Source organism: Procambarus clarkii, chromosome 17 (assembly GCF_040958095.1).
Source record: "Procambarus clarkii isolate CNS0578487 chromosome 17, FALCON_Pclarkii_2.0, whole genome shotgun sequence".
NCBI lineage: Eukaryota > Metazoa > Arthropoda > Malacostraca > Decapoda > Cambaridae > Procambarus > Procambarus clarkii.
This window is the reverse complement of record NC_091166.1, coordinates 12,611,290-12,635,507: the sequence shown is the minus strand read 5'-3', so window position 1 is coordinate 12,635,507 and position 24,218 is coordinate 12,611,290. Positions and strand designations below refer to the sequence as shown.

Below are 24,218 nucleotides of genomic sequence, written 5' to 3'. Positions count from 1 at the left end.
TTACTACTTTAATTATTAATTATTCAGAATCAAACCCAAATATCCCACATTATGGTCCTCTTCGAACCGGATAGGCATTAAATTTATAATTAAAATATTAACCATTAATAACTAATCCTTGTGTGATAGAAGCTAGACTAACTATTTAATTAATTGTGTCAACTAACAGTATAACACACCAGTTAGCCTAGATCACACTAACAGCTACCTTATACGTAGCTTTAGTGGGTCATAGCCAATTACCCACAACATTTAGACCTACACTTCATACTGAAGTAGAACCCTTAGGTCACCAAGAGCAACAGCTCATAACCTTATATTAATCACTAACACCAATTAAGTGTTAACCATTTAGGCTATACCAATGTTTCAATATATGGCTGTCAGCAGACTGTCCATTATAGCCTGAATCCATGTTAAAGTTACTGCTTCACTCAAGTCAGTGGATCATTAACATTTAGGGATCCAGTATACTAATATAAATTACTGATCTCATACTAGTTAATCATTACTAACCCTGATAATATTTTATTCCACAATTAGGAGTACATTCAGGAGTTAGATAATATTTACGGCAGTAGAATACTTGCCAAACACAATTAATTCCTTTGTGTTCATTTAATTTCTTATACACATAATTACACAAGTGTATATAAACAATAAAATACAAAAAACCCAAAAACACAGCACAATTATTTGCACATTACTGCACCATAATATAATCTTTGCCAACCTTCAGTAGGTAGCAATTTAGTCTGTGATTGTGTTGAATTTGGCACAAGCACAGACTAAATATAGTTGTAGTTTCTCAAGTAGAAATTCTCACGACTAGGCTTGAGCTAGTTACTGACATATATTATTCTTTTGTGCTGACCCTATCAAGGGTGGGATTATCCATTTATTGTGTAATTATTTTATTGCATATTTCTATGTATGTCTTTGAGTGTTACTGTAAGTCTGCTACCCATCCGAGGCTGATTCAGAAGAGCTAAGCTGAGGAACACCTGTAGTGAGACTAAGGTACCACTCAAATCTTAGTTGCTTATTATTAGGTAGGTAGCTAACCTCTAAATGAGGTAAATTGCAACCAGCCTCAAGAATATTAGGCTGTCAATACTTATACCTGCTCTGCATCAAGGAGCAGACAACATAACTATACCACTAGCTACACAAGCCCTATCAGGCTGTAAATAATTATACCTGTTCTGCATTAAGGAGCAGACACCATAGCTATACTACTAGCTATATAAGCCTTATAAGGCTCAAATTTACATCCAGAATGGATACCCCTGAAATATTAAAGAGAATCAGTATTATCTTGAGAAGTCTCCAAAAGTACCTATCAAGACGACTTAACGACTGCGACAACTGTTTAGAAAACAATCCAATTGACTTCTTTGAGTTCAACCTCTACACAGAGGCAGCTAACGAAAAATACGTCCAGGTGAAGGAGACCATCGAGGCTTATAAAGACAAACTCTTTAGCAGTAATACTGACCCAGACGAATTAAGTCAGATCGAATATGATCTTGATGAATATAAAGATACCATTCAAGAAAAGCTAGATCACTATAAAAGAGTGCTTGCGAAACAAAATGATCCGGATTGGATAGAACGTTTTTGTAGAAAAACTACAACCGAGCAAGCACACAGCTCAGATGAAATACTGGAGCTACATCAAGACGAGGAGAATCCTCTAATCAATACTGATCACTATACAGGATCAACAACTGAAGTTCAACTTTCATTTTCTAACCTCTCATCTAATACCGCTTCATGCGATGATTTGTTTACAGAGTCTGATCAAATTTCAGACCACTCTTCTCAATGTTCCCTGGATTCTATAAGTTCGATACATAATGCTACTGAATTAACTAGCTTAACACCAGAACCCAGAGAAACAGATGAAGCTGCCGATGAAACAAGTGAAACTGCAATGATCAGTGAATCTGAACCAGAAAATGATAAAGCTAATGCTGCAGCAGCAGCCGAAGCTGTAATCAAAGCTGAGGCTAAGCAAGAAGCCTTAAGCAACACAAGTAATGGTCACAATTGCTCACAACAGCCTTCTAAAGTAAGTGCTGACAATGAGAAGACTATTATAAACCTTGTGCACCAATTATTAAATTTATCTTCACCAGAGCAATCAGTTGACTCTTTACAAGACTTTAGTTTTCAGCTTGAGTCACTGATGAATTCTTTCAGTAAAGAGGTGGATCACCCAACTACTGAGTGGATGACTAAAATTATCATCCAGAGAAAATTGTCTGGTGACACACTTAATAAATTATATGTATGCCAGAATGGTAATACCCTGTCAGTGCAGGATATATTTACAGGTTTGCGTAATATGAGCAATCATACAGCAGACCAAGCAATTAATGCTAAATCTGAATGCACCAAAACTGTACCTACATCAGTTTCCTTACCAGAAACTTCTAAAGTGACACTGTCACTAGGTAACCAAGGTGCTAATACTCAATGAGACAACAATCAGTCAAATACTGATTCATCAGTGAGGCCTAAGAGTCCCACGGGTGCTCCTAAGAGACCTAATAGTCCAAAGAGCACTGCTAATAATCCCACAGGTGCTCCTAAGAGACTTAATAGTCCAAAGAGCACTGCTAATAACTCCACAGGTGCTCCTAAGAGACCTAATAGTCCAAAGAGCACTACTAATAACTCCACAGGTGCTCCTAAGAGACCTAATAGTCCAAAGAGCACTGCTAATAACTTCACAGGTGCTCCTAAGAGACCTAATAGTCCAAAGAGCACCCCCAATGACTCCACAGGTGCTCCTAAGAGACCTAATAGTCCAAAGAGCACTCCCAAGAGCCTGTTAATGGTTCCCCAGAGTACACCAAGTACTCACAAGAGAATAAATAACAAGCAAATGCAAGCAGCAAAACCATCACCACCTGCTAATACCGTTTTACCTAACCCGGTAACCCCTAAACGATCTGTAGGATGGGGAATGTGCTTGTTTTGCAATCAAAAACATTCTCTGTACAAATGTACTAATTATCCTAATAGAGACACAAGAGTCAGACGACTCAAACAGTTACACAAATGTACTAGATGTCTCAAACCACATAATGTTAACAGCTGTGACACCCCACTGAACACCTGCAATAGGTGTAGAAGGGGCAAGCATCATGCTGCACTGTGCAAATTAGTTAAGACTAATTATATCAATCCTAGAATAGGACGTAGAGAATCTATACCAGTACAGTGTTGCAAGGTACGAGATGTGTACAGCGTAACTACACAAGCATCTCAAGTGGATGCTGCTTTGCCTACTGCCCAACTTCAAGTGAAGAACAGAGGAGCCAAGATCACCATACGTGGACTATTTGATCAAGGTTCCCAGAGAACTTTCATTACTCAAAGAGCAGCAGAGGCACTTAATTTACAACCAATAGGACAAGTAAAATTAAACTTGTCAGGGTTCATGATAAATCGAGGAACCCATGAATACTCAGTAGTTCAACCGCTTGTACGACTAGGTAGTCAAGCCAAGGCTGTCCAAGCCATTGTTGTAGATCAAATACCTTTAGACTTACATATTAAGGGTCTGGGGTACACAGCCCACTTCCTGCAGGAACGTGAAATTAATTTGGCTGACAACAAGTTAATGTCTGACCGCCTTAATAATGTAGATGTACTAGTAGGAGCCGACTACTATTACCAGTTCATAACTGGACATGTTAAACGATTGGGAATGAATATGCTCCAATCTGCAGGAGGCTACTTACTTACTGCTAAAGTTCTGAATGTGAACAAGCCTAAGCCTGCCAACAATAATAAATTAGTCAGCAGTAAATCAATTCTCCAGCAACAAGCTAAAAGGAGAAACACAGCTGAGTAATAAACTCAGATTGAATGTAGTGCAATTGATACTCGCCGAGATGTTTCATAGCTCTCAGTGATAATCAATGGTCCGTACTCAAACAAGTACAAGTCACAGCGACCAAGCCATTGAACTCACTGCAGACCTAGAATTATTCTCGACAAGTAGTAATTGACCACACTCAGTCTTCCTAGTTAAATTGTAATGTTAGGCTAGAGAATCTAGTACTCCCTAGGAAATTAATAATGTTAGGCTAGAGAATCTAGCACTTAATGCCACAGGCATTTCCTGAATTTAGTAATTCTATGAAGTCATCAAGCAACTTCAGTAATTACAAATTCACTAGGGCCACTGGTCCACTATACTTGCGCTTAAAGGTTTGCCAAGAAAGCCTTCTTAATACCATGCTTTCTGCACTAAGAGTTAGTGATAAATACTTGCATTAATTGTTTGAGTTGTTATTCTTTCGTTTCTGCTTATTTAGTGTAGGAGCGCAACACGAACAAACTTGCAAACTTACTAATATGTAAGTGAATTTCCAGAGAACTAATATGTTTAATGCATTACCGTTAAACATTAGCATTGTTAATTAACATGCTTCATGAGCTTAACATAGCTCACCTTAGAATTAACGTAATAATATGAGTGCTCGTTCACCATGCGCACGAGCTTAATATTGCTCGCCATGATAACTGAATGACAAAACTCCACCTCGTTAATTCGAGTTCACTGAACTCAACCTGTTAACTGTTAACGAGCTCCATGTAGCTCACCCTGTCAGCCCTGCTGACGAGCTTAATACAGCTCACCCTGTCAACACTGTTGACGAGTTCAATGTAACTCACCCTGTTAACTGTTAACAAGCTCCAGGTAGCTCACCCTGTTAGCACCAGCTGACGAGCTCAATGCAGCTCACCCTGTCAACACTGTTGACGAGTTCATTGCAACTCACCCTGTTAGCACCAGCTAACGAGCTCCATGTAGCTCACCTGTTAGCACTAGCTAACGAGCTCAATGTAGCTCACCTTGTCAACACTGTTGACGAGCTCACTGTAGCTCACCCTGTCAGCACTGCTGACGAGCTCACTGTAGCTCACCATGTTCAAGAGTTTAATATAACTCGACCTGTTAATGAGCTCAATACTGCTCACAATGTTAATTCGAGTACAATTTTGCTCACAATTAGCTTAGTCCCTTACTTAGGTAGGTTAGAAATTCAAACCATTTATTTAGGTAGTTTTAGGGACTTTAGTTAGTGTCAACTGAGTACTAGCCTAATCTGTACTCACCATTAATTACAGTTGACTATACTTATAGAGACTGATTTAATAAACCCAAATTCATGTAAAGGTGATTTCGTATTAATCAGTTTACAGTGCCAAGTCTATGAGCTGCCATTTAATTAGCTCATAAGTCAGAATGACTAGGCTACTAATCTCACTGTCGACTCAGAATTTTCCTTGATTTTAATGAATAAACTTTTCAGTTCTCTACTTCTATTATTTTAGCTAGTTAGCAAATTATTTGTACCATCAGTCAGCATGACTACTGCACGGCAGTGCAAGTTAATTCAATTTCCTCATTTGAATTTGAGGTGATCGTGATGCTGCGTGATGTTATTGTCTAGTAACCCAATAGTTACAAGTCACAGCGACCCTAGACAGTGACCTTACTGTAGTGTCATAGTCTCCTTGATCTTAAATGACTAATAATACTCTACTGTATAATCATACAATAGTGTTATCAGTTCTTAGGAACTTATTCTGAGTTTACCTACGATTCAGCAGCTACGTAATACACCATTACATGTCACTGCGACCCTAGTTGTTGAGTTTATTGTGAGCTTTAGAGTGTTCCTGATTACCGATAACTTAATCATTTAATGTTTCATTATTTCATGCATGTTTCCACTAAGGGAAACTGCAAGCCTATTACAACTCTGAACAAGAGTAATTTCTTTCACATCCCACTGAGAAAACTGTGATGAAACTACGATGTGATATCACGTAACGAAACATTACACGTCACTATGACCCAGAATATCGCATCGCTGTAGATTCTGTTAGTTTAAATTGGGAGAGTTAAATTTATAAATATTGTGTAGGCTACAAACAACATGTTTCAGTTGACATGTAAATAGCAAGACTCAAATTCTTGTAAGTCCTTGATAAATCCGGGACGTTCGTTATGTGTGTACTAACATACTAACATACTAACATACTATTGTATTAATCTTAATATCACTTCGGGATAAGTCAGTACAACACAGTACACTGCGACCCTGGGAATCCCCCCCCGGAGTTATGTTGGATATTTCCAACATCGAATACAGCATTGTTGTATTCTCATTACTTATTACTAACCATATTAATATTGTAGTAAGTAAAATTAACAACTCGTAGAATTCTCCTGTACTAATAATTCATCTGTGCATTAGGCTAGAATTCTCACGTCACCTGACGCCAGTATTGCGTCAGATTTCTTTACAGTAAAACACATTATATACAATTTGTGTGAGAATTAAATACGATTCTCCATAATTAAAACATTCTGTATGACAACTGATTGCAGACGAATTGTTCTCTAACTAAAAGCCGAATAGAGCGTTAGAATTATACCGTCTACCTTGCGATAGTGTTAACGTCATCAATGAATGCCATGGGGAGACATTAATTCCTCTCCCTTATATATTTACTATTCTTAAATAGTTAAATAATAATTTTTCGTTCCTCTAAATAATAAACCCGTCCAGTCTTTAGAGTTTCAAGTGCGAATGCGAGAAATATTAATGTTCATGCCAATAATTTGTGTAATGAACGTCGACTCGGCGTGGGTAGAGGGACGCCATCCTCAGTACACGTGGGGAACCGAAGAGAGGCAGACCTGCGCTTAACGTACTCACAAAGGACGCCAGTGTCCAGCAAATAGGACACGTGTGTCCATCCACAGATGAAAGCCGCCACTGTGAGGCGTGAACGACCTTGCAGATAGTATCTTCAACTAGTGCTGGTGTTAAATAAGGGACCCCGAGACTTGGTTCCTGACGACACGTGATCAGCCAGCTTGAAACGCATCAATCCAGGATAGGTTCACCGGAGCCTGGGATGCGAAATTACGGCAATCTTAATACTTATACAGTGCCCACAGCTAAGTACTTTTTATTTGATGCATCATTTATAAGTTTATTAATAGCGGGGTGATTGCACGTCACGCGGCGAGATAACACCTAATAACAGGTGATTAGAATTCTCTCTGTAGATATCAATAATCTTGAATATGAATTGAGTAGTTAAATCAATTGCTACTGGTAGTTATTTATCTTGCAGCTTGAGAGACGGATTCCTCATGCTGCCTTCTCCACGTTAATCGTGCCATTCGTCAATGTACCAGACTTGGAGATTAAGAGGACTTCCAGAGTTATCTAAAGGAACCTACTACAAGCTAAGGCTTATTTCTTTTTTCCTATATTTTAGCAATTTGATACATTCAGAATGTTCAACATTATGTGTGATTTACTGTAACTCATTACTATGCTCATATTCATGTTCTTCCTTATATGAACAATATTATGTTCAGCATTATTTATAGGATTAGATTATTATTAATTGAATTTGTGAACGAACCACACTGATTCCTGGACGTACTGACCTCCAGTAATAACCCCCCAATGTAGGTGTTTGAGGTTTGTGTTTTTAATAATACAGCCCATTAATTATTCTTATGATCATACTTTCTAGTCATATCCATAGTCACTGGTTTTCTCTTGAATTTTATCTAATGATCTGAAATTCTCAGTTTCCCTCTTTACTTTAAAAGCGGGTGGTCCTTCGTAATTTAATTTACTACTTTAATTATTAATTAATCAGAATCAAACCCAAATATCCCACAGTGGAACTGCCTTTTCCCTTCACCTTCAATGCCTCTTCACTACACCAGCCCTGATGAGTCATCAGTCTTGCCACCTCTCTGTACCCCCCAAGGCCTGGCACGGCCTGGTACGACTCAGAGGCAAGCCGGGCGCCTCTGCTAACTGGTAGTTTGCCCCCACAAACAAGCAGTTAGCCGCCTTCAACTGGCAGTGGTGCAGCTCAACACAAAGTCCCTGCCAGCCACAACGAGCAGTTTGCTAGTTGACCAGATGTCCACCTCGTGTTGATACCGGATGAGTCATCACCGCTGGACTATATAAAGGGCACCGCCTCCCTGGAGAGGAGGCCAGCCAGCCCTCAAGGCTGAAAACCATCATGAAGACCCCCATCCATCGCCACATCTCTAGTATCAGCCACTGATACAGATAATGGCTCCAAAGAGCCTCCACTTACAGGCTCACCATAGCCCGTGCTACTGGAACTTATCATTCTGAGTAGCGAATCTTAAACAACAACAACAACCCTGGAGAGTCACTACGGGCTCACCATAGTCCGTGCTACTTGGAACTTTGTTCCAGGTAGCAAATCTTTAACAACAACAACAACCCTGGAGAGCCAGTCTCTCCCTTAGTGCCCTAGTAACACCTTAGTCTCCTGCAACGCCGTCTGCCTTTAGCCAACGTCGTATGCTGGATGCTGTGGTGGTATGGTAGTTGTCTTCAGCACCACCAGTATATTTTTGTGTTGTATTACAGTTACACTTTCATTTACTTATTTTATTTGTTATATAGTAATAGCCAAGTATTGTCATGTGTCATTTTTGTTCATTAATATTTAAATAAATTGTTTTAATTATTTATTTGACGATTTTCATTTGTTTCCACCTGCGACTTACACACTGCAAGGCCAATAGCAGCACTTTTTTATTTGTGTGAGGGAGAGCCATACCATCTTTGTTCAGTATAGCTGCGATACCACAACCCGTCACACTATGATCCAATTTTATTATGAAATCTAAAAAAAAAAACTTCTTTCTTTCTTCATCGCTGTATCTTTCCTTTTACATTGCCCCACCCGTCTCCCTCTCTTCTTCTTTACACTACTTCCTTCCTCTTCTTCTATCTTTCTCCCTTTAGTAAGACGTTTATAAATTCATAGTTTCAATCATATAATAAATACTTCTGATGTCTAATGGATTTAAAGTTGCATTTAGAGATTTTGTTTAACTTAGTAAGATAAACAGCCTAGCATAGTTTGAAATGGAATGAAAAAGTAATTGATTGATTGATGAAGATTAAGCCTCCCAAGAGGTGGTACGGGCATGAATAGCCCGTAAAAAAGAGCAATGACTTACAGTCTGTTAAATACTGGAAGGAGAGGTGATCCCTTCGGGAGTGCAAATGATGCCTGAGAGGGGAAATAAGCTTCCGGAAGGCAATAGAGTCGACAGTCTTGACCATATTTGTAGAGGAGAGATGCTTCGCACTCCATGAACACATACTCCTCCTTCAGCACCCGCTCAATACCCTCTTCCAAGCTGCCTACTACATTCTTGAAGTTCTTAGATTCAACAGACTGGTACGTCTCTTGATACACCTGCGCCGGTGAGTCCTGGGAGGGGTGGGAGGTTTTACTGAAACTCAAGAAGATTTCATGATATAATAAGTAATAACAAGTTGCCTAATCCAATTACATATAGTCATTGACAATAAAAACAATATAAATCACAAGTATTTGAAACACTATTATATATCATGAATTGCTTTATATATTATAGCCATTTATTTTCTTTATAAATTAGGATTAATTTGTTTTAAACAATTGATAAACTTTGCATAACTGTTTGAAATTGTTTGATTATACATATATATGCAACTCCATCCTCCTGAAACGATAGCACTTATAGTAACTATTCGGTCGAACCAGTAAAAACCACTTTTTGTACCATTCCTTTTATAGTCCAGAAAAAAACGAAGATCAAACTTAAATATTCCTTAGCCTAGTATAGCACATATGTGTATTAGGCCTAAAATATCATGTATTAGCCCTAAGATTGCTAGGAGAGGTTAGCCTAGGTTTCAAAATTAAAAAAGTTTCCAGTTTGTCAAACAGAGGTAAACTTTCTGGTGGGTCACCACAAAGTATCAGAGCTTTGGACCAAATAATTACTTTCATTTTAGGAGGATGGGCTGCTATATGAATGAGTTTGGGTGAATATAAATGAGAGCTGCCTCATATGGCCCATAAGGCATTCTACAGAAACCCAGCGAGAGCCATGTGGAGAATATGAGGCTATGCTCTGGGTATTCCCTGGTACACGCCTTAGACCACAACATCACGACATAGTAAAAGCAATGCAACCTGCGATTCCACTGAATCCTCCAGAGGTCGTTGGCTCCAACTAAAGCCAAGTTCAACTACTGGCTGTGGTCTAGTAGTTTACCGCCATTTACTCTGGATGTGGTCTATTAGTTCACCACCATGCACTTTGGCTGTGGTCTAGTAGTTCACCAACAACGCTTCTCTTCCAATACTCAAATAAATCACATTAACGTGATATATCAATGAGAAAGTCAGTAAGAACCGTGAGGTTGATTCAAATCTACGAATCCTCCTCGTGGCTCCTACTAATTCTCTTATTGATTCATCACGTTATTAACGTGAATCCTTCTCATGGCAATCTATAGTTTTCTTTGTTATTTTCTTATTATATAGCATTTTTGTCTCCGTCGTCGGTTCACACTTGCAACTGTAGGTTTGCAACTACATCATTTACTTACGAATACATGAATGTGAAAGAATCACATTATAGACAACTACTTAAATTATTCGCATGATATTAAAAATTTTAAGAATCACTTTTGTAACTACAAAAAAATCTCCAATAATCCCCATAATCGCTAATAACAGCTACAATCATATTCACTAACCTTTAACAACCAATTTCGCAAGGTTTTCATGAATCACTTAACACAACAGAAAGCTTGCCATCAGGCCAATGATGACCAGCCTGCCAGGTGAGGAGCAAACTCGGTCCAACACAAGGTCATGAAGACGCAGACATCAAGCGGCCGGAGACACACCATCACTCATGTTACAGCCCCGCTCCTGCACCCGGTAAGTCCACTACGTGCTCACCATAGCCTGGGCTACTTGCCCCACTCCTGTGCCAAGTAAGTCCGCTACGTCCTCACCATTGACCCTCCCTGCTGTTCCTGGTGGTGTGGACGTGGCGTGTTTGCGATGGGCAGCCATATTCCAGCTGTCGTGAAGGTAAACTCCATAGGTTTGGAGTTTACTTGACTTGCTGGTTACCCGATTGTGGACTTGGCCTTGAGTGACATGCTCAGGGTCCCGGTCCAGGACATATATGGTGTCGAGCTGGTCACTGCTCGCCGTGTCATCATCAAGTTTGTGGGTGAAGCAGTGTACCGTGATTTTCTCCGGAGGTACGAGGGGCGTACATTGCAGCTGCAAGACGGCACCGGGTCTGTGACCGTTTCGGACCGTAGTGGTGCTGTGACATATGTAAGTGTCCATGGCGCCCCCATGGAGTTTCCTTAGACTCTCCTCCGGCGTTTCTTCCAGAGGTACGGCTCCGTTGTCAGTGTGCGGATGAACTCAATATCGTCTGGAACGTGTTCAGGTGTGAAGAACAATATTCGGACCCTCGGGATGCGACTGAGGTCGGAAATTCCGTCATCTGTCCGACTGTTAGGGTACTACGTGAGGGTGTTTTATGCCCGACAACCCCGTACTTGTTTCCGGTGTGGCTTGTTGGGGCGTCAGGCTGCCGGGTGTACTGCTGATCCTATCACTTCCGTGAATTTGTTCCGTGAAGAGGATTTCCCGCCGCTCCCTCTGCAGGAGGACTCCGGGGGTGAGGAGGTGAGCGTCCTGTTCGCTGCTGAGGCTCCCCCAGCGTCGCCCGTTGTTCTCCCGGTTGTCGCCAGCCCTCCTCCGGATGTTGCCATGCCGTCGGATGTTACTCCTGCTCCTGTCTCTGGCCCTGCTGCTCCCTTGGGTCTTCCTGGTACTCCCTGTGGGGCGTCATCATCTGCATCCTCGTCTTCGGCTGCTGGACCTGGCCCTGCCGCCTCACCTCGGGTCCCTCCTGTGCTTGGTGCTGGGGTGGCTGCGGAGCCTCCTGATGTGTGTGGTCCGGTTCCCCCTGTGGTAGAGGCTGCTGCCGTTCTGCGTCGAGCGTCGGTTCGTCCGGCTAGTGGTGCCCATGTTTCTGGGTCCGTTTCCGGCTCTGACGATATCTGGAGCCCAAACGTTCCAGGCGTTTGTCTACTGCCTGGGCCGATGTTGGAGACTTCAGTGACTGTGGGTCTTCAGGTGTTGACGGCGTGGATCCGGATGCATCGTTGTCTCTGCGGGTGGTGGTGGAGAAAGGTTCATGTACCTTTTGGTGATGATGCCCGTGTCTCGGGTGTGCCTTCTGTTCCTTCCCCACCAGGGGGCTCTCAGCAGTGGGGTGTGGTGGCTTCCTCTGCCAAGGATAGTGCGGATGCTGGTGCTGGGCGTGGCCTGGTAGTGACTTTACGGAAGGATGCGCCGCCCCGGTTCCCTGCGGTCGTCTGGTGGTGTTCCTGCAGCTGCTGGTGCCCCTGTGATGGTACCCACTGCCCAGCCCTTTGCTGTGGGGTTGCGACCTGAGGCTCTGGAGGACGTGGTTGCCAAGTTCCTGCGATCTGAAGTACTGGAGGACTTTCAAGGTGGGCGGGTTCCCGATGTATGGCGTAGGGTGGCGGTTACTCGCCTCCGGTGTGACACCGTCTGTGTTCCCTGTATCCATGTGTTTGTTGCCGGGGTTCCGGATAACATGGCGCCCCCGGTGGAGGGTCAGATCACTTGGGGAAATTGGCTGATTTGGGAGGCGTTCATGTGCGGTTCCCCCGGGTCTTGTTCCCGGGCAAATATGTCAGCTGATTCAATGTTACTGTAGAGTTGTGTGCCCCTATGGCGTTTTGTTTGCCCTATTGTCTTTTGTACCCGTGCCTATCCCTTATTTGCAAGGCAGGTGTTTTGGTGAGGGCGTTTTTATTCCTGTATTTGCTTTTGTATTGTTACTTTGCCATGTGTGTTCTACTTATGCATTGCTAGATTGTGTTTTTTTTTGTTATTGTTTTTTTTTTATTTTTGGCTTGTTGTGTGCTGTGAGTTTTTCTTGTATCTATTTTCATGATGTCCTTTATATTGTGTTTTTGTTCCCGGTCCTTCAGGCCGGTGCTTGTTTGTTTGTTGTATATGTTACTATGTTTCGTTTCTTGATTGCATGGAGTGCTAGTTTGTTATTATTGTATATTTTGGGCCTCTTCCTTTGTTTGTTGCGAGGCGGTTGGTGTGGTGAGAGTGTTTTTATTCATGTCTTGTTTCTGTGATGTACATTTGCACTGGTGTTTTCTGCTTGCATTACAAGTTGTACTTGTTTGTTATTTTTATTTTGTTTTGTTGTATATTGGGATTTTCTTGTTATATTTTATATTGTTACTCTTGATGTTTGATTTGTTTTGTGATGTTTTGTTTTGAACTGTTACTGTGCTGGCTTGTTTGACATTGTTTTGTTTTTTGTGTCTTGGTGTATGCTAAATTTCTCGTGCATTTACCGTGTTTGTAATATGTTGTACTGTGCTCTCGGCCCTTCTGGCCGTTGGTTTCTTGTTTTGTTTTGTTATGTTTTCTATGTTCTTGTCTTGTTTTTTATTGTATTTAATTTGCATGCTATGCATGTAAAAATAAAAATAGAAAAAAAGCAAACTTTCCCCGCTTCTGTGCCAGGTAAGTCCACTACGTGCTCACCATAAACTGTGCTACTTGCCCCGCTCCTGTACCAAGTAAGTTCACTACGGGTTCACCATAGTCCGTGCTACTTGTTCTGCTCCTGTGCCAGTAAAGTTCACTATGGGTTCACCATAGCTCGTGCTACTAGCTCCACTATTGTGACAGGTAACTCCACTATGAGCTTATTATAGCCCGTGCTACTTGCCCGGATCCTGTGCCAAGTAAGTTCACTACGGGCTCACCATAGCCTGTGCTACTTGCTCCACTACTGTGACAGGTAACTCCACTATGAGCTTATTATAGCTTGTGCTACTTGACCGGCTCCTGTGCCAAGTAAGATCACTACGGGCTCACCATAGCCTGTGCTACTTACCGCTTGTCTGCCAGGTAAGTCCACTACGGACTCACCACAGCCCCTGCTACTTGCTCCGCTCCTGTGCCATGTAAGTCCATTACGGCCTCACCATAGCCAGCGCTACTTGCTCCGCTCCTGTGCAAGGTAAGTTCACTACGGCCTCGCAATAGCCAGTGCTACTTGCGCCGCTCCTGTGCCAGGTAAGTTAACTACTGGCTCAAGATAGCCCATGCTACTTGCCCCGCTTATGTATCAGGTAAGTCCACTACGGGCTCACCGTAGCCCGGGCTACTAGCCCCGCTCCAATGCCAGGTAAGTCCACTACGGGCTCACCATAGCCCGTGCTACTTGCCGCTCCTGTGCCAGGTAAGTCCACTACGGGTTCAAGATAGCCCGTGCTATTTGCCGCTCCTGTGCCAGGTAAGTCCACTACGGGTTCACCATAGCCCGTGCTACTTGCCGCTCCTGTGCCAGGTAAGTCCACTACGGGTTCACCATAGCCCGTGCTACTTACCCCGCTTCTGTGCCAGATAAATCAACTATGGGGCTCACCATAGCCCATGCTACTTGCCACTCCTGTTCCAGGTAAGTCCACTACGGACTCACCATAGCCCATGCTACTTGCCACTCCTGTGCCAGATAAGTCCACTACGGGGTCACCATAACCCGTGCTATTACATAACCCGTGACCCAGTGCGGGGTTACCATAATCCGTACTTCACACAAGAGGTAAGAGCTACGAGGAAAGGCTAAAGGAGCTGAACCTCACGTCCCCGGAAAACAGAAGAGTAAGGGGAGACATGATAACAACCTACAAAATTCTCAGGGGAATTGACAGGGTGGACAAAGACAAACTCTTCATCACGGGTGGGACACGAACAAGGGGATACAGGTGGAAACTTAGTACCCAGATGAGCCACAGAGACGTTAGAAAGAACTTTTTCAGTGTCAGAGTAGTTAATAAATGGAATGCACTAGGAAGTGATGTGGTGGAGGCTGAATCAATACACAGTTTCAAATGTAGATATGATAGAGCCCAGAAGGCTCAGGAATCTGTACACCAGTTGATAAACAGTTGAGAGGCGGGACCAAAGAGACAAAGCTCATCACCCACACGCACAATTAGGTGAGTACTTGCTCCGCTCCTGTGCCAGGTAAGTCCACTACGGGCTCATTAAAGCCCGTGCAACTTGCAACTTTTTGTTCCAAGTAACTGAAACTAAAACAACAACAGCAACACAGTATCACCAGCCTACTTCCAACTGCTAAACTGGTGTTGTAATCCACAAGTTAGTAGGAATTATTAGCTAGAGGATCATTACTACAACACTTAACGAATGATGATTGAAAGTACATGTAAGTAGACAGACTATGGATCACATATCTAAGAAAGGTCAATGGATTAAGACCGAAGCTGTTTAGCCAAATTAATAATTCCTGGAAAGAGGAATTATTCTTCGTCAGGCTTCTAGGAACAAGATTACCGCTCTAGGGATAAGGTTAATCGGATTATACCTTCCTTGAGAGGAGTGGTGAAATGTTTGAGGCCATGGCTGACTGGAGGCAGTCTGGTTGTGGAAGTTGAACTAGCAAGTCCTCTGAGGTCTCCGTTTGTGGCAGCAGCGAAGTGTAGCAGACAGCTATGCGGGAGCCTGTTGTGATCTTAGTGACCAAGTTAAGTCTGCAGTATGTGAGTATTGAATGTAAGACTAACCGGGTGTGGAGCGTTGTAGTAATCATTCCGTATTAGGGACTTAGGCGGAAGTTACGAGTGTGTGTGGTGATCGCGGAGGTCAAGTGGTCTATGGGTATTGGAAGTGTATTGACCTAATAGAGTATGTTAATGAATATAGTATTATTTGTCAGAGTCTATTCTTTGTAATTCAATGACAAAACCCGACGGCCTTTAAATACCTTCCGTATGTTCATTCAATGTGTTCCAGTACAAACCTAGTGGTACGCCTCAAGGGTCTGGTGTGTGTAGGAGTACACGGTGGTAGTAACGGTTGCTGAGGCAAGGTGTTATGTGTTGTGTAATCGCTGTGTTCGGAATGAACCGGGGTTCAGCGTCACGACACTAGACGTTAGAAGCCCCGCTATAAAGCAGTGAGCTAATCCCTGCCTCATCAGAGCTCTCCACTCTCGCCCTCGCTCGAGCTTACTGTTCTTGCCCTCCAGCGAGCTCTCCACCCCCTGCCTCGCTCAAGCTATCTGCTTCATTCAAGCTCTCCTCACCATGACTCACACCCACTCTCCTCACCATGACTCACACAAGCTCTCCTCACCATGACTCACACAAGCTCTCCTCACCATGACTCACACAAGCTCTCCTCACCATGCATCACACCAGCTCTCCTCACCATGCATCACACCAGCTCTCCTCACCATGCATCACACAAGCTCTCCTCACCATGACTCACACAAGCTCTCCTCACCATGACTCACACAAGCTCTCCTCACCATGCATCACACCAGCTCTCCTCACCATGCATCACACCAGCTCTCCTCACCATGCATCACACCAGCTCTCCTCACCATGCATCACACCAGCTCTCCTCACCATGCATCACACAAGCTCTCCTCACCATGACTCACACAAGCTCTCCTCACCATGACTCACACAAGCTCTCCTCACCATGCATCACACCAGCTCTCCTCACCATGCATCACACCAGCTCTCCTCACCATGCATCACACCAGCTCTCCTCACCATGCATCACACCAGCTCTCCTCACCATGCATCACACAAGCTCTCCTCACCATGACTCACACAAGCTCTCCTCACCATGACTCACACAAGCTCTCCTCACCATGACTCACACAAGCTCTCCTCACCATGCATCACACCAGCTCTCCTCACCATGACTCACACAAGCTCTCCTCACCATGCATCACACCAGCTCTCCTCACCATGCATCACACCAGCTCTCCTCACCATGACTCACACCAGCTCTCCTCACCATGCATCACACCAGCTCTCCTCACCATGCATCACACAAGCTCTCCTCACCATGACTCACACAAGCTCTCCTCACCATGACTCACACAAGCTCTCCTCACCATGCATCACACCAGCTCTCCTCACCATGCATCACACCAGCTCTCCTCACCATGCACCACACCAGCTCTCCTCACCATGCATCACACAAGCTCTCCTCACCGTGACTCACACAAGCTCTCCTCACCATGACTCACACAAGCTCTCCTCACCATGACTCACACTAGCTCTCCTCACCATGCATCACACCAGCTCTCCTCACCATGACTCACACAAGCTCTCCTCACCATGCATCACACCAGCTCTCCTCACCATGCATCACACCAGCTCTCCTCACCATGACTCACACCAGCTCTCCTCACCATGCATCACACCAGCTCTCCTCACCATGACTCACACCAGCTCTCCTCACCATGCCTCACACCAGCTCTCCTCAACAGGCCTCACACCAGCTCTCCTCACCAGGCCTCACACCAGCTCTCCTCACCAGGCCTCACACCAGCTCTCCTCACCATGTCTCACACAAGCTCCACTCACCAGGTCTCACACCAGCTCTCTTCACCAGGCCTCACACCAGCTCTCCTCACCATGTCTCACACAAGCTCCACTCACCAGGCCTCACACCAGCTCTCCTCACCAGGCCTCACACAAGCTCTCCTCACCATGACTCACACCAGCTCTCCTCGCCATGCCTCACACCAGCTCTCCTCACCATGACTCACACCAGCTCTCCTCACCAGGCCTCACACCAGCTCTCCTCACCAGGTCTAACACCAGCTCTCCTCACCATGACTCACACCAGCTCTCCTTACCAAGCCTCACACCAGCTCTCCTCACCAGGCCTCACACCAGCTCTCCTCACCAGGCCTCACACCAGCTCTCCTCACCATGCCTCACACCAGCTCTCTTCACCAGGTCTAACACCAGCTCTCCTCACCATCCCTCACACCAGCTTTCCTCACCAGGCCTCACACCAGCACTCCTCACCATGCCTCACACCAGCTTTCCTCACCAGGCCTCACACCAGCTCTCTTCACCAGGCCTCACACCAGCTTTCCTCACCAGGCCTCACACCAGCTCTCCTCACCAGGCCTCACACCAGCACTCCACTGCAGATCACCTTCATTAGTACATGCTACCTGACTCTGCCAGCAGCCCGGTATAAACATCCTATTGTGAGATTTTTTCTACGCCTACCTCCCTTAGGAGGTGGACCTCAAGCATAAAAAACTGCACACCGCAGATATTTCTACTCTAAGCATGAGACCAACAGAAAAAGGAAAAGCGGGAGCAAACCGCCAGGCTTCCACCACAAGGGTGAAAACCTGTCCACTTGGGCCGCTGGCTCCTCCTAGTTAAAAAAGGACGTTAAAACCAATAAAGGGTAACCGACGGGTTCTCACAATCAAATTTTACTTTGATGTGTAGTGCTATGAATTGGAATTCGAATTTCCCAAGAACAGCCGTCATTAAAAAAAGATCACATTTACAGACAATTGTATAAAGCAGAACATGGGTTGAAAATAATGGTTGAAGGGTTGACATCAAATTCCGTTTTCTATAACAAATTAACAATTTATTTACAAAAGACTAAACTATTCCAACATCGAGTTTACGTTACGTTAATGTCCATCAAGTGGCACTATAACAACAGCTAAATAGCAACGACTCCGGTCCATTGCTGTGTAGCTGCATACTGAACTAACCTGAACACAGGGGTGCCCTCTGACGACGCAATATTGCAAACAAATAATTCACAATACTAAGTTTACATAACAGTGAGTGATTCGTTACGTTAATGTCTATCCAGTGGCACTTGCAACATACCTATTCAACAGCCCCTCGAGAAATGACATCAGTCTCCATCTTGCTGACACTTCAGGCTGACTAAATGAACTAAGTGAACAATGATGCCCATTGATGATACAAGCTTGCAATCAATATTGTCACAGCTTCACGGTGAACAGATACTATAATCACAATCTTACAGGTCCTCCAACCCTCCAGGCGAGATACCCACGAAACAAGGCGGGTAGTCCAACACTGACTCCCCCTATCACAACCTAATGTGAACATTCTTTGCAACTCCCTGCAAGAAGTTGCACATGTAAACAGTAAACAAAGCCAGGCAAGGTGGGATTCTGAGACACTTCTCCTGAAATCCCTAAGTTACTTTACTCTCGTAAAGTAACAAAAGAAAATGCCTTAATCAATTACAAAATTGATTATGTGATTAATTACGTTAATTGACTGTCCACAGCAGTCAGCAACAAAGTACTTTACGTTAATCACAAACAATTGTCTCTCTTAACACAAGTCAACTTGTTAACAATAACTCATTCTCTTAAATTACACCACACTTGACTCCTTCAAGTATTCAGTATGTAATTCTTAATTAATGTCAAACGGACAACTAATTTAATCCCAATCGAGTTATGTTAACTAAGCCTACCTCTATCTTGGTAACTTTTCAACAGTCTATGTCAAACTTTTACTTTAATGAGCGTTAATTACCCAAATTAACCCCGAGCAATTAATTAACTGTCACTAGGACCGATACCTAATTATACATATATATATATACGTCTCACTCCGCTTAAGCAGGTCTCATCAAACACTGTGAATTCACGGACGAGGTGTTAATTACCTTAATTAACATGAGTGCATCTTAATCCACTGTCACCAGACAGGATATGATTAATTCAACGAGTTAAGCTAGCCCCATGACCTCGCTTTACCGAGTCATCAAGACCATTGCCGTTAATTACTCCACTAATTATCATGAGCCACTAATTGCTGTACCACAGACAAGCACTTAGTCTCGAGCAAATTACGTTAAGACAAATACTGCCAGACCTTGACAGTTCCTCCCTACTATGTGAATTCATGATGAGAATGCTAATTACACAATTAGCTAGAGTGGTCAATTAGTTGTCACACGGACAATTAATTGCACCTGAAACGTATCTCAACAAGCTCAGTACTTTTTTCCATAACAACTCTCTCTCATTAAGTGATGTACAACCCCGTATGTCGTTAATTACCCCTTAATTAACTCTCACTGAATCCTTAAGTCATCAACACAACTTAAAAAACACAGAGGAACAACAGGTTACATATGTCACACTTACAGTGGCATAACAAAATAAATGCACAGCCCACATACAGTTGCAGCTCTGCAACACGGTAATTACTGTACCCTCACAGTAATGACACACGGTTTGGCAACACAAAAGTATACCTACATTACTGCCCCCTCTAATCTTGCAACAGTTGCAAGAAACTACTGTGTGGATTCACTACCCTAGCAAAACAATTTACGTCAATATAAGACACTTTCACTACACTGACAGCTGGCACTAATTCTCCTAATTAGGCAGATAAACCAATCAATTGCTTGCTCTCTCATTAAGTACTGTGAAATCCCCTGAATAATGAAAGAGACCTCCTTAAATCATCAACACAGCTCCTAGGGCAGTAATATAACGTATACCAAACAACAACACTGCCCAAACATACAAACATAATGATGCCGCCAGCAAACCCCACATGCTAATGACATCATTAGGTAATCAGTCAGCAATCACAATTACTGACTCACCACACAACACTGTAATAATATACATGCAAATGAAACACATGGAAATGGTACACACTAATCAATGATCATAAATCAAATAGGTACCCAACATGCATCACAACAACATAAAATTACACATATATATAAATTATATCATCCCTAGAGTAGTAGTACTACATAATTATACAGACCTCAGGGTGTCCTCTGACAACCTTAACTACAGTGGCCTGCCTACCTCTGGAATAATATAATAACATGCAGCAACATGGCATTAATCTTGACTCTGAATGATATATAATGAATCGACAGATCAACAGACACTTATATGGTAGAAATGTCTACACTGACCGGTTTACATACTCGAGTCAGTCTACAAACAAAATATATCTATATACATCTACATGTGTGGTTCTGTGTATAAAATACACCTGTGGGATATTTGGGCTTGATTCTGATTAATTAATAATTAAAGTAGAAAATTAAATTACGAAGGACCACCCGCTTTTAAAGTAAAGAGGAAAACTGAGAATTTCAGATCATTAGGTAAAATTCTAGAGAAAACCAGTGACTATGGATATGACTAGAAAGTATGATCATAAGAATAATTAATGGGCTGTATTATTAAAAAACAAACCTCAAACACCTACATTGGGGGGTTATTACTGGAGGTCAGTACGTCCAGGAATCAGTGTGGTTCGTTCACTAATTCAATTAATAATAATCTAATCCTATAAATAATGCTGAATATAATATTATTCATATAAAGAAGAACATGAATATGAGCATAGTAATGAGTTACAGTAAATCACACATTAATATTAAACATTCTGAATGTATCAAATTGCAAGAATGTGGATAAAAAGAAATAAGCCTTAGCTGGTAGTAGATTCCTTTAGATAACCATGGTAGTCCTCTTAATCTCCAAGTCTGGTACACTGACGAATGGCACGGTTAACATGGAGAAGACAGCATGAGGAATTCGTCTCTCGAGCTGCAAGATAAATAACTACCAGTAGCAATTGATTTAACTACTCAATTCATATTCAAGATTATTCATATCTACAGATGGAATTCTAATCACCTGTTATTAGGTGTTATCTCGCCGCGTGACGAACAATCACCCCGCTATTATTAAACCTGTAAATGATGCATCAAATAAAGGGTACTTAGCTGTGGGCACTGTATAAGTATTAAGATTGCCGTAATTTCGCATCCCAGGCTCCGGTGAACCTATCCTGGATTGATGCGTTTCAAGCTGGCTGATCACGTGTCGTCAGGAACCAAGTCTAGGGGTCCCTCATTTAACACCAGCACTAGTTGAAGATATTGTCTGCAAGGTCGTTCACGCCTCACAGTGGCGGCTTTCATCTGAGTATGAATAACACCTGCCCGATTTGCTGGGCAATGGCGTCGTTTATGAGTACGGTAAGTACAGTTCTGCCTACTTCTGGCTCTGCACGTGTCCGCGTACCGACGGTCTACCGACTGCGGGGGATGGCGTCCCTCCAACCCACGCCGAGTCGACGTTCATAACACAAATTATTGTCTTGAACATTAATATTTCTCGCATTCGCGCTTGAAACTTTAAAGACTGGACGGGTTTATTATTTAGTGGAACGAAATATTATTATTTAATTATTTAAGAATAGCAAATATATAAGGGAGAGGAATTAATGTCTCCCCATGGCATTCATTGATGACGTTAACACTATCGTGAGGTAGACGCTATGATTCTAACGCTCTATTCGGCTTTTAGTTAGAGAACAATTCGTCTGCAATCAGTTGTCATACAGAATGCTTTAATTATGGAGAATCGTATTTAATTCTCACACAAATTGAATATAATGTGTTTTACTGTAAAGAAATCTGACGCAATACTGGCGTCAGGTGACATGAGAATTCTAGCCTAATGCACAGATGAATTATTAGTACAGGAGAATTCTACGAGTTGTTAATTTTACTTACTACAATATTTAGTATGGTTAGTAATAAGTAATGAGAATACAACAATGCTGTATTCGATGTTGGAAATATCCAACATAACTACGGGGGGGGGGGATTCCCAGGGTCGCAGTGTACTGTGTTGTACTGACCTATCCCGAAGTGATATTAAGATTAATACATTAGTATGTTTGTATGTTAGTACACACATAACGAACGTTCCGGATTTATTAAGGAATTTGAGTCTTGCTATTTACATGTCAACTGAAACATGTTGTTGGTAGCCTACACAATATTTATAGAATTCAACTCTCCCAATTTAAACTAACAGAATCTACAGTGATGCGATATCCTGGTCATAGTGACGTGTAATGTTTTGTTACGTGATATCACATCGTAGCATCATCACAGTTTTCTCAGTGGGATGTGAAAGAAATTACTCTTGTTCAGAGTTGTAATAGGCTTGTAGTTTCCCTTAGTGGAAACATGCATTAAATAATGAAACATTAAATGATTAAGTTATCGGTAATCAGGAACACTCTAAAGCTCACAATAAACTCAACAACTAGGGTCGCAGTGACATGTAATGGTGTATTACGTAGCTGCTGAATCGTAGGTAAACTCAGAATAAGTTCCTAAGAACTGATAACGCTATTGTATGATTATACAGTAAAGTATTATTAGTCATTTAAGATCAAGGAGACTATGACACTACAGTAAGGCAACTGTCTAGGGTCGCTGTGACTTGTAACTATTGAGTTACTAGACAATAACATCACGCAGCATCACGATCACCTCAAATTCAAATGAGGAAATTGAATTAAATGTGCACTGCCGTGCAGTAGTCATGCTGACTGATGGTACAACTAATTTGCTAACTAGCTAAATAATAGAAAGGTAGAGAACTGAAAAGTTTATTCTTTAAAATCAAGGAAAATTCTGAGTCGACAGTGAGATTAGTAGCCTAGTCATTCTGACTTATGAGCTAATTAAATGGCAGCTCATAGGCTTGACACTGTAAACTGGTTAGTACGAAATCACCTTTACATGAATTTGAGTTTATTAAATCAGTCTCTATAAGTATAGTCAACTGTAATTAATGGTGAGTACAGATTAGGCTAGTACTCAGTTGACACTAACTAAAGTCCATAAATCTACCTAAATAAATGGTTTGAATTTCTAACCTACCTAAGTAAGGGACTAAGCTAATTGTGAGCAAAATGTACTCGAATTAACATGGTGAGCAGTATTGAGCTCATTAACAGGTCGAGCTATATTGAACTCGTGAACATGGTGAGCTACAGTGAGCTCGTTAGCAGTGCTAACAGGGTGAGTTACAGTGAACTCGTCAACAGTGTTGACAGGGTGAGCTACAGTGAGCTCGTTAGCTAGTGCTAACAGGGTGAGCTACATGGAGCTCGTTAGCTAGTGCTAACAGGGTGAGTTACAGTGAACTCGTCAACAGTGTTGACAGGGTGAGCTGCATTGAGCTCGTCAGCAGTGCTGACAGGGTGAGCTACATGGAGCTCGTTAACAGTTAACAGGGTGAGTTACATGGAACTCGTCAACAGTGTTGACAGGGTGAGCTGCATTGAGCTCGTTAGCTAGTGCTAACAGGGTGAGCTACATGGAGCTCGTTAACAGTTAACAAGGTGAGTTACATGGAACTCGTCAACAGTGTTGACAGGGTGAGCTGCATTGAGCTCGTTAGCTAGTGCTAACTGGGTGAGCTACATGGAGCTCGTTTACAGTTAACAGGGTGAGTTACATTGAACTCGTCAACAGTGTTGACAGGGTGAGCTGTATTAAGCTCGTCAGCAGGGCTGACAGGGTGAGCT

General features: G+C 42.6%; 1 protein-coding gene across 1 annotated transcript in view; it reads right to left on the bottom strand.

Moving 5' to 3' along the window:
* The window catches only part of LOC138365575 (probable glutamate receptor), a 90,770-nt gene that overhangs the window by 3,172 nt on the left and 63,380 nt on the right, over positions 1–24,218 (bottom strand). The window contains exon 5 of the mRNA XM_069326051.1: positions 9,074–9,399. Within this exon, the coding sequence (XP_069182152.1) occupies positions 9,074–9,399 (326 nt within the window). The remainder of the gene's footprint in view (positions 1–9,073; positions 9,400–24,218) is intronic.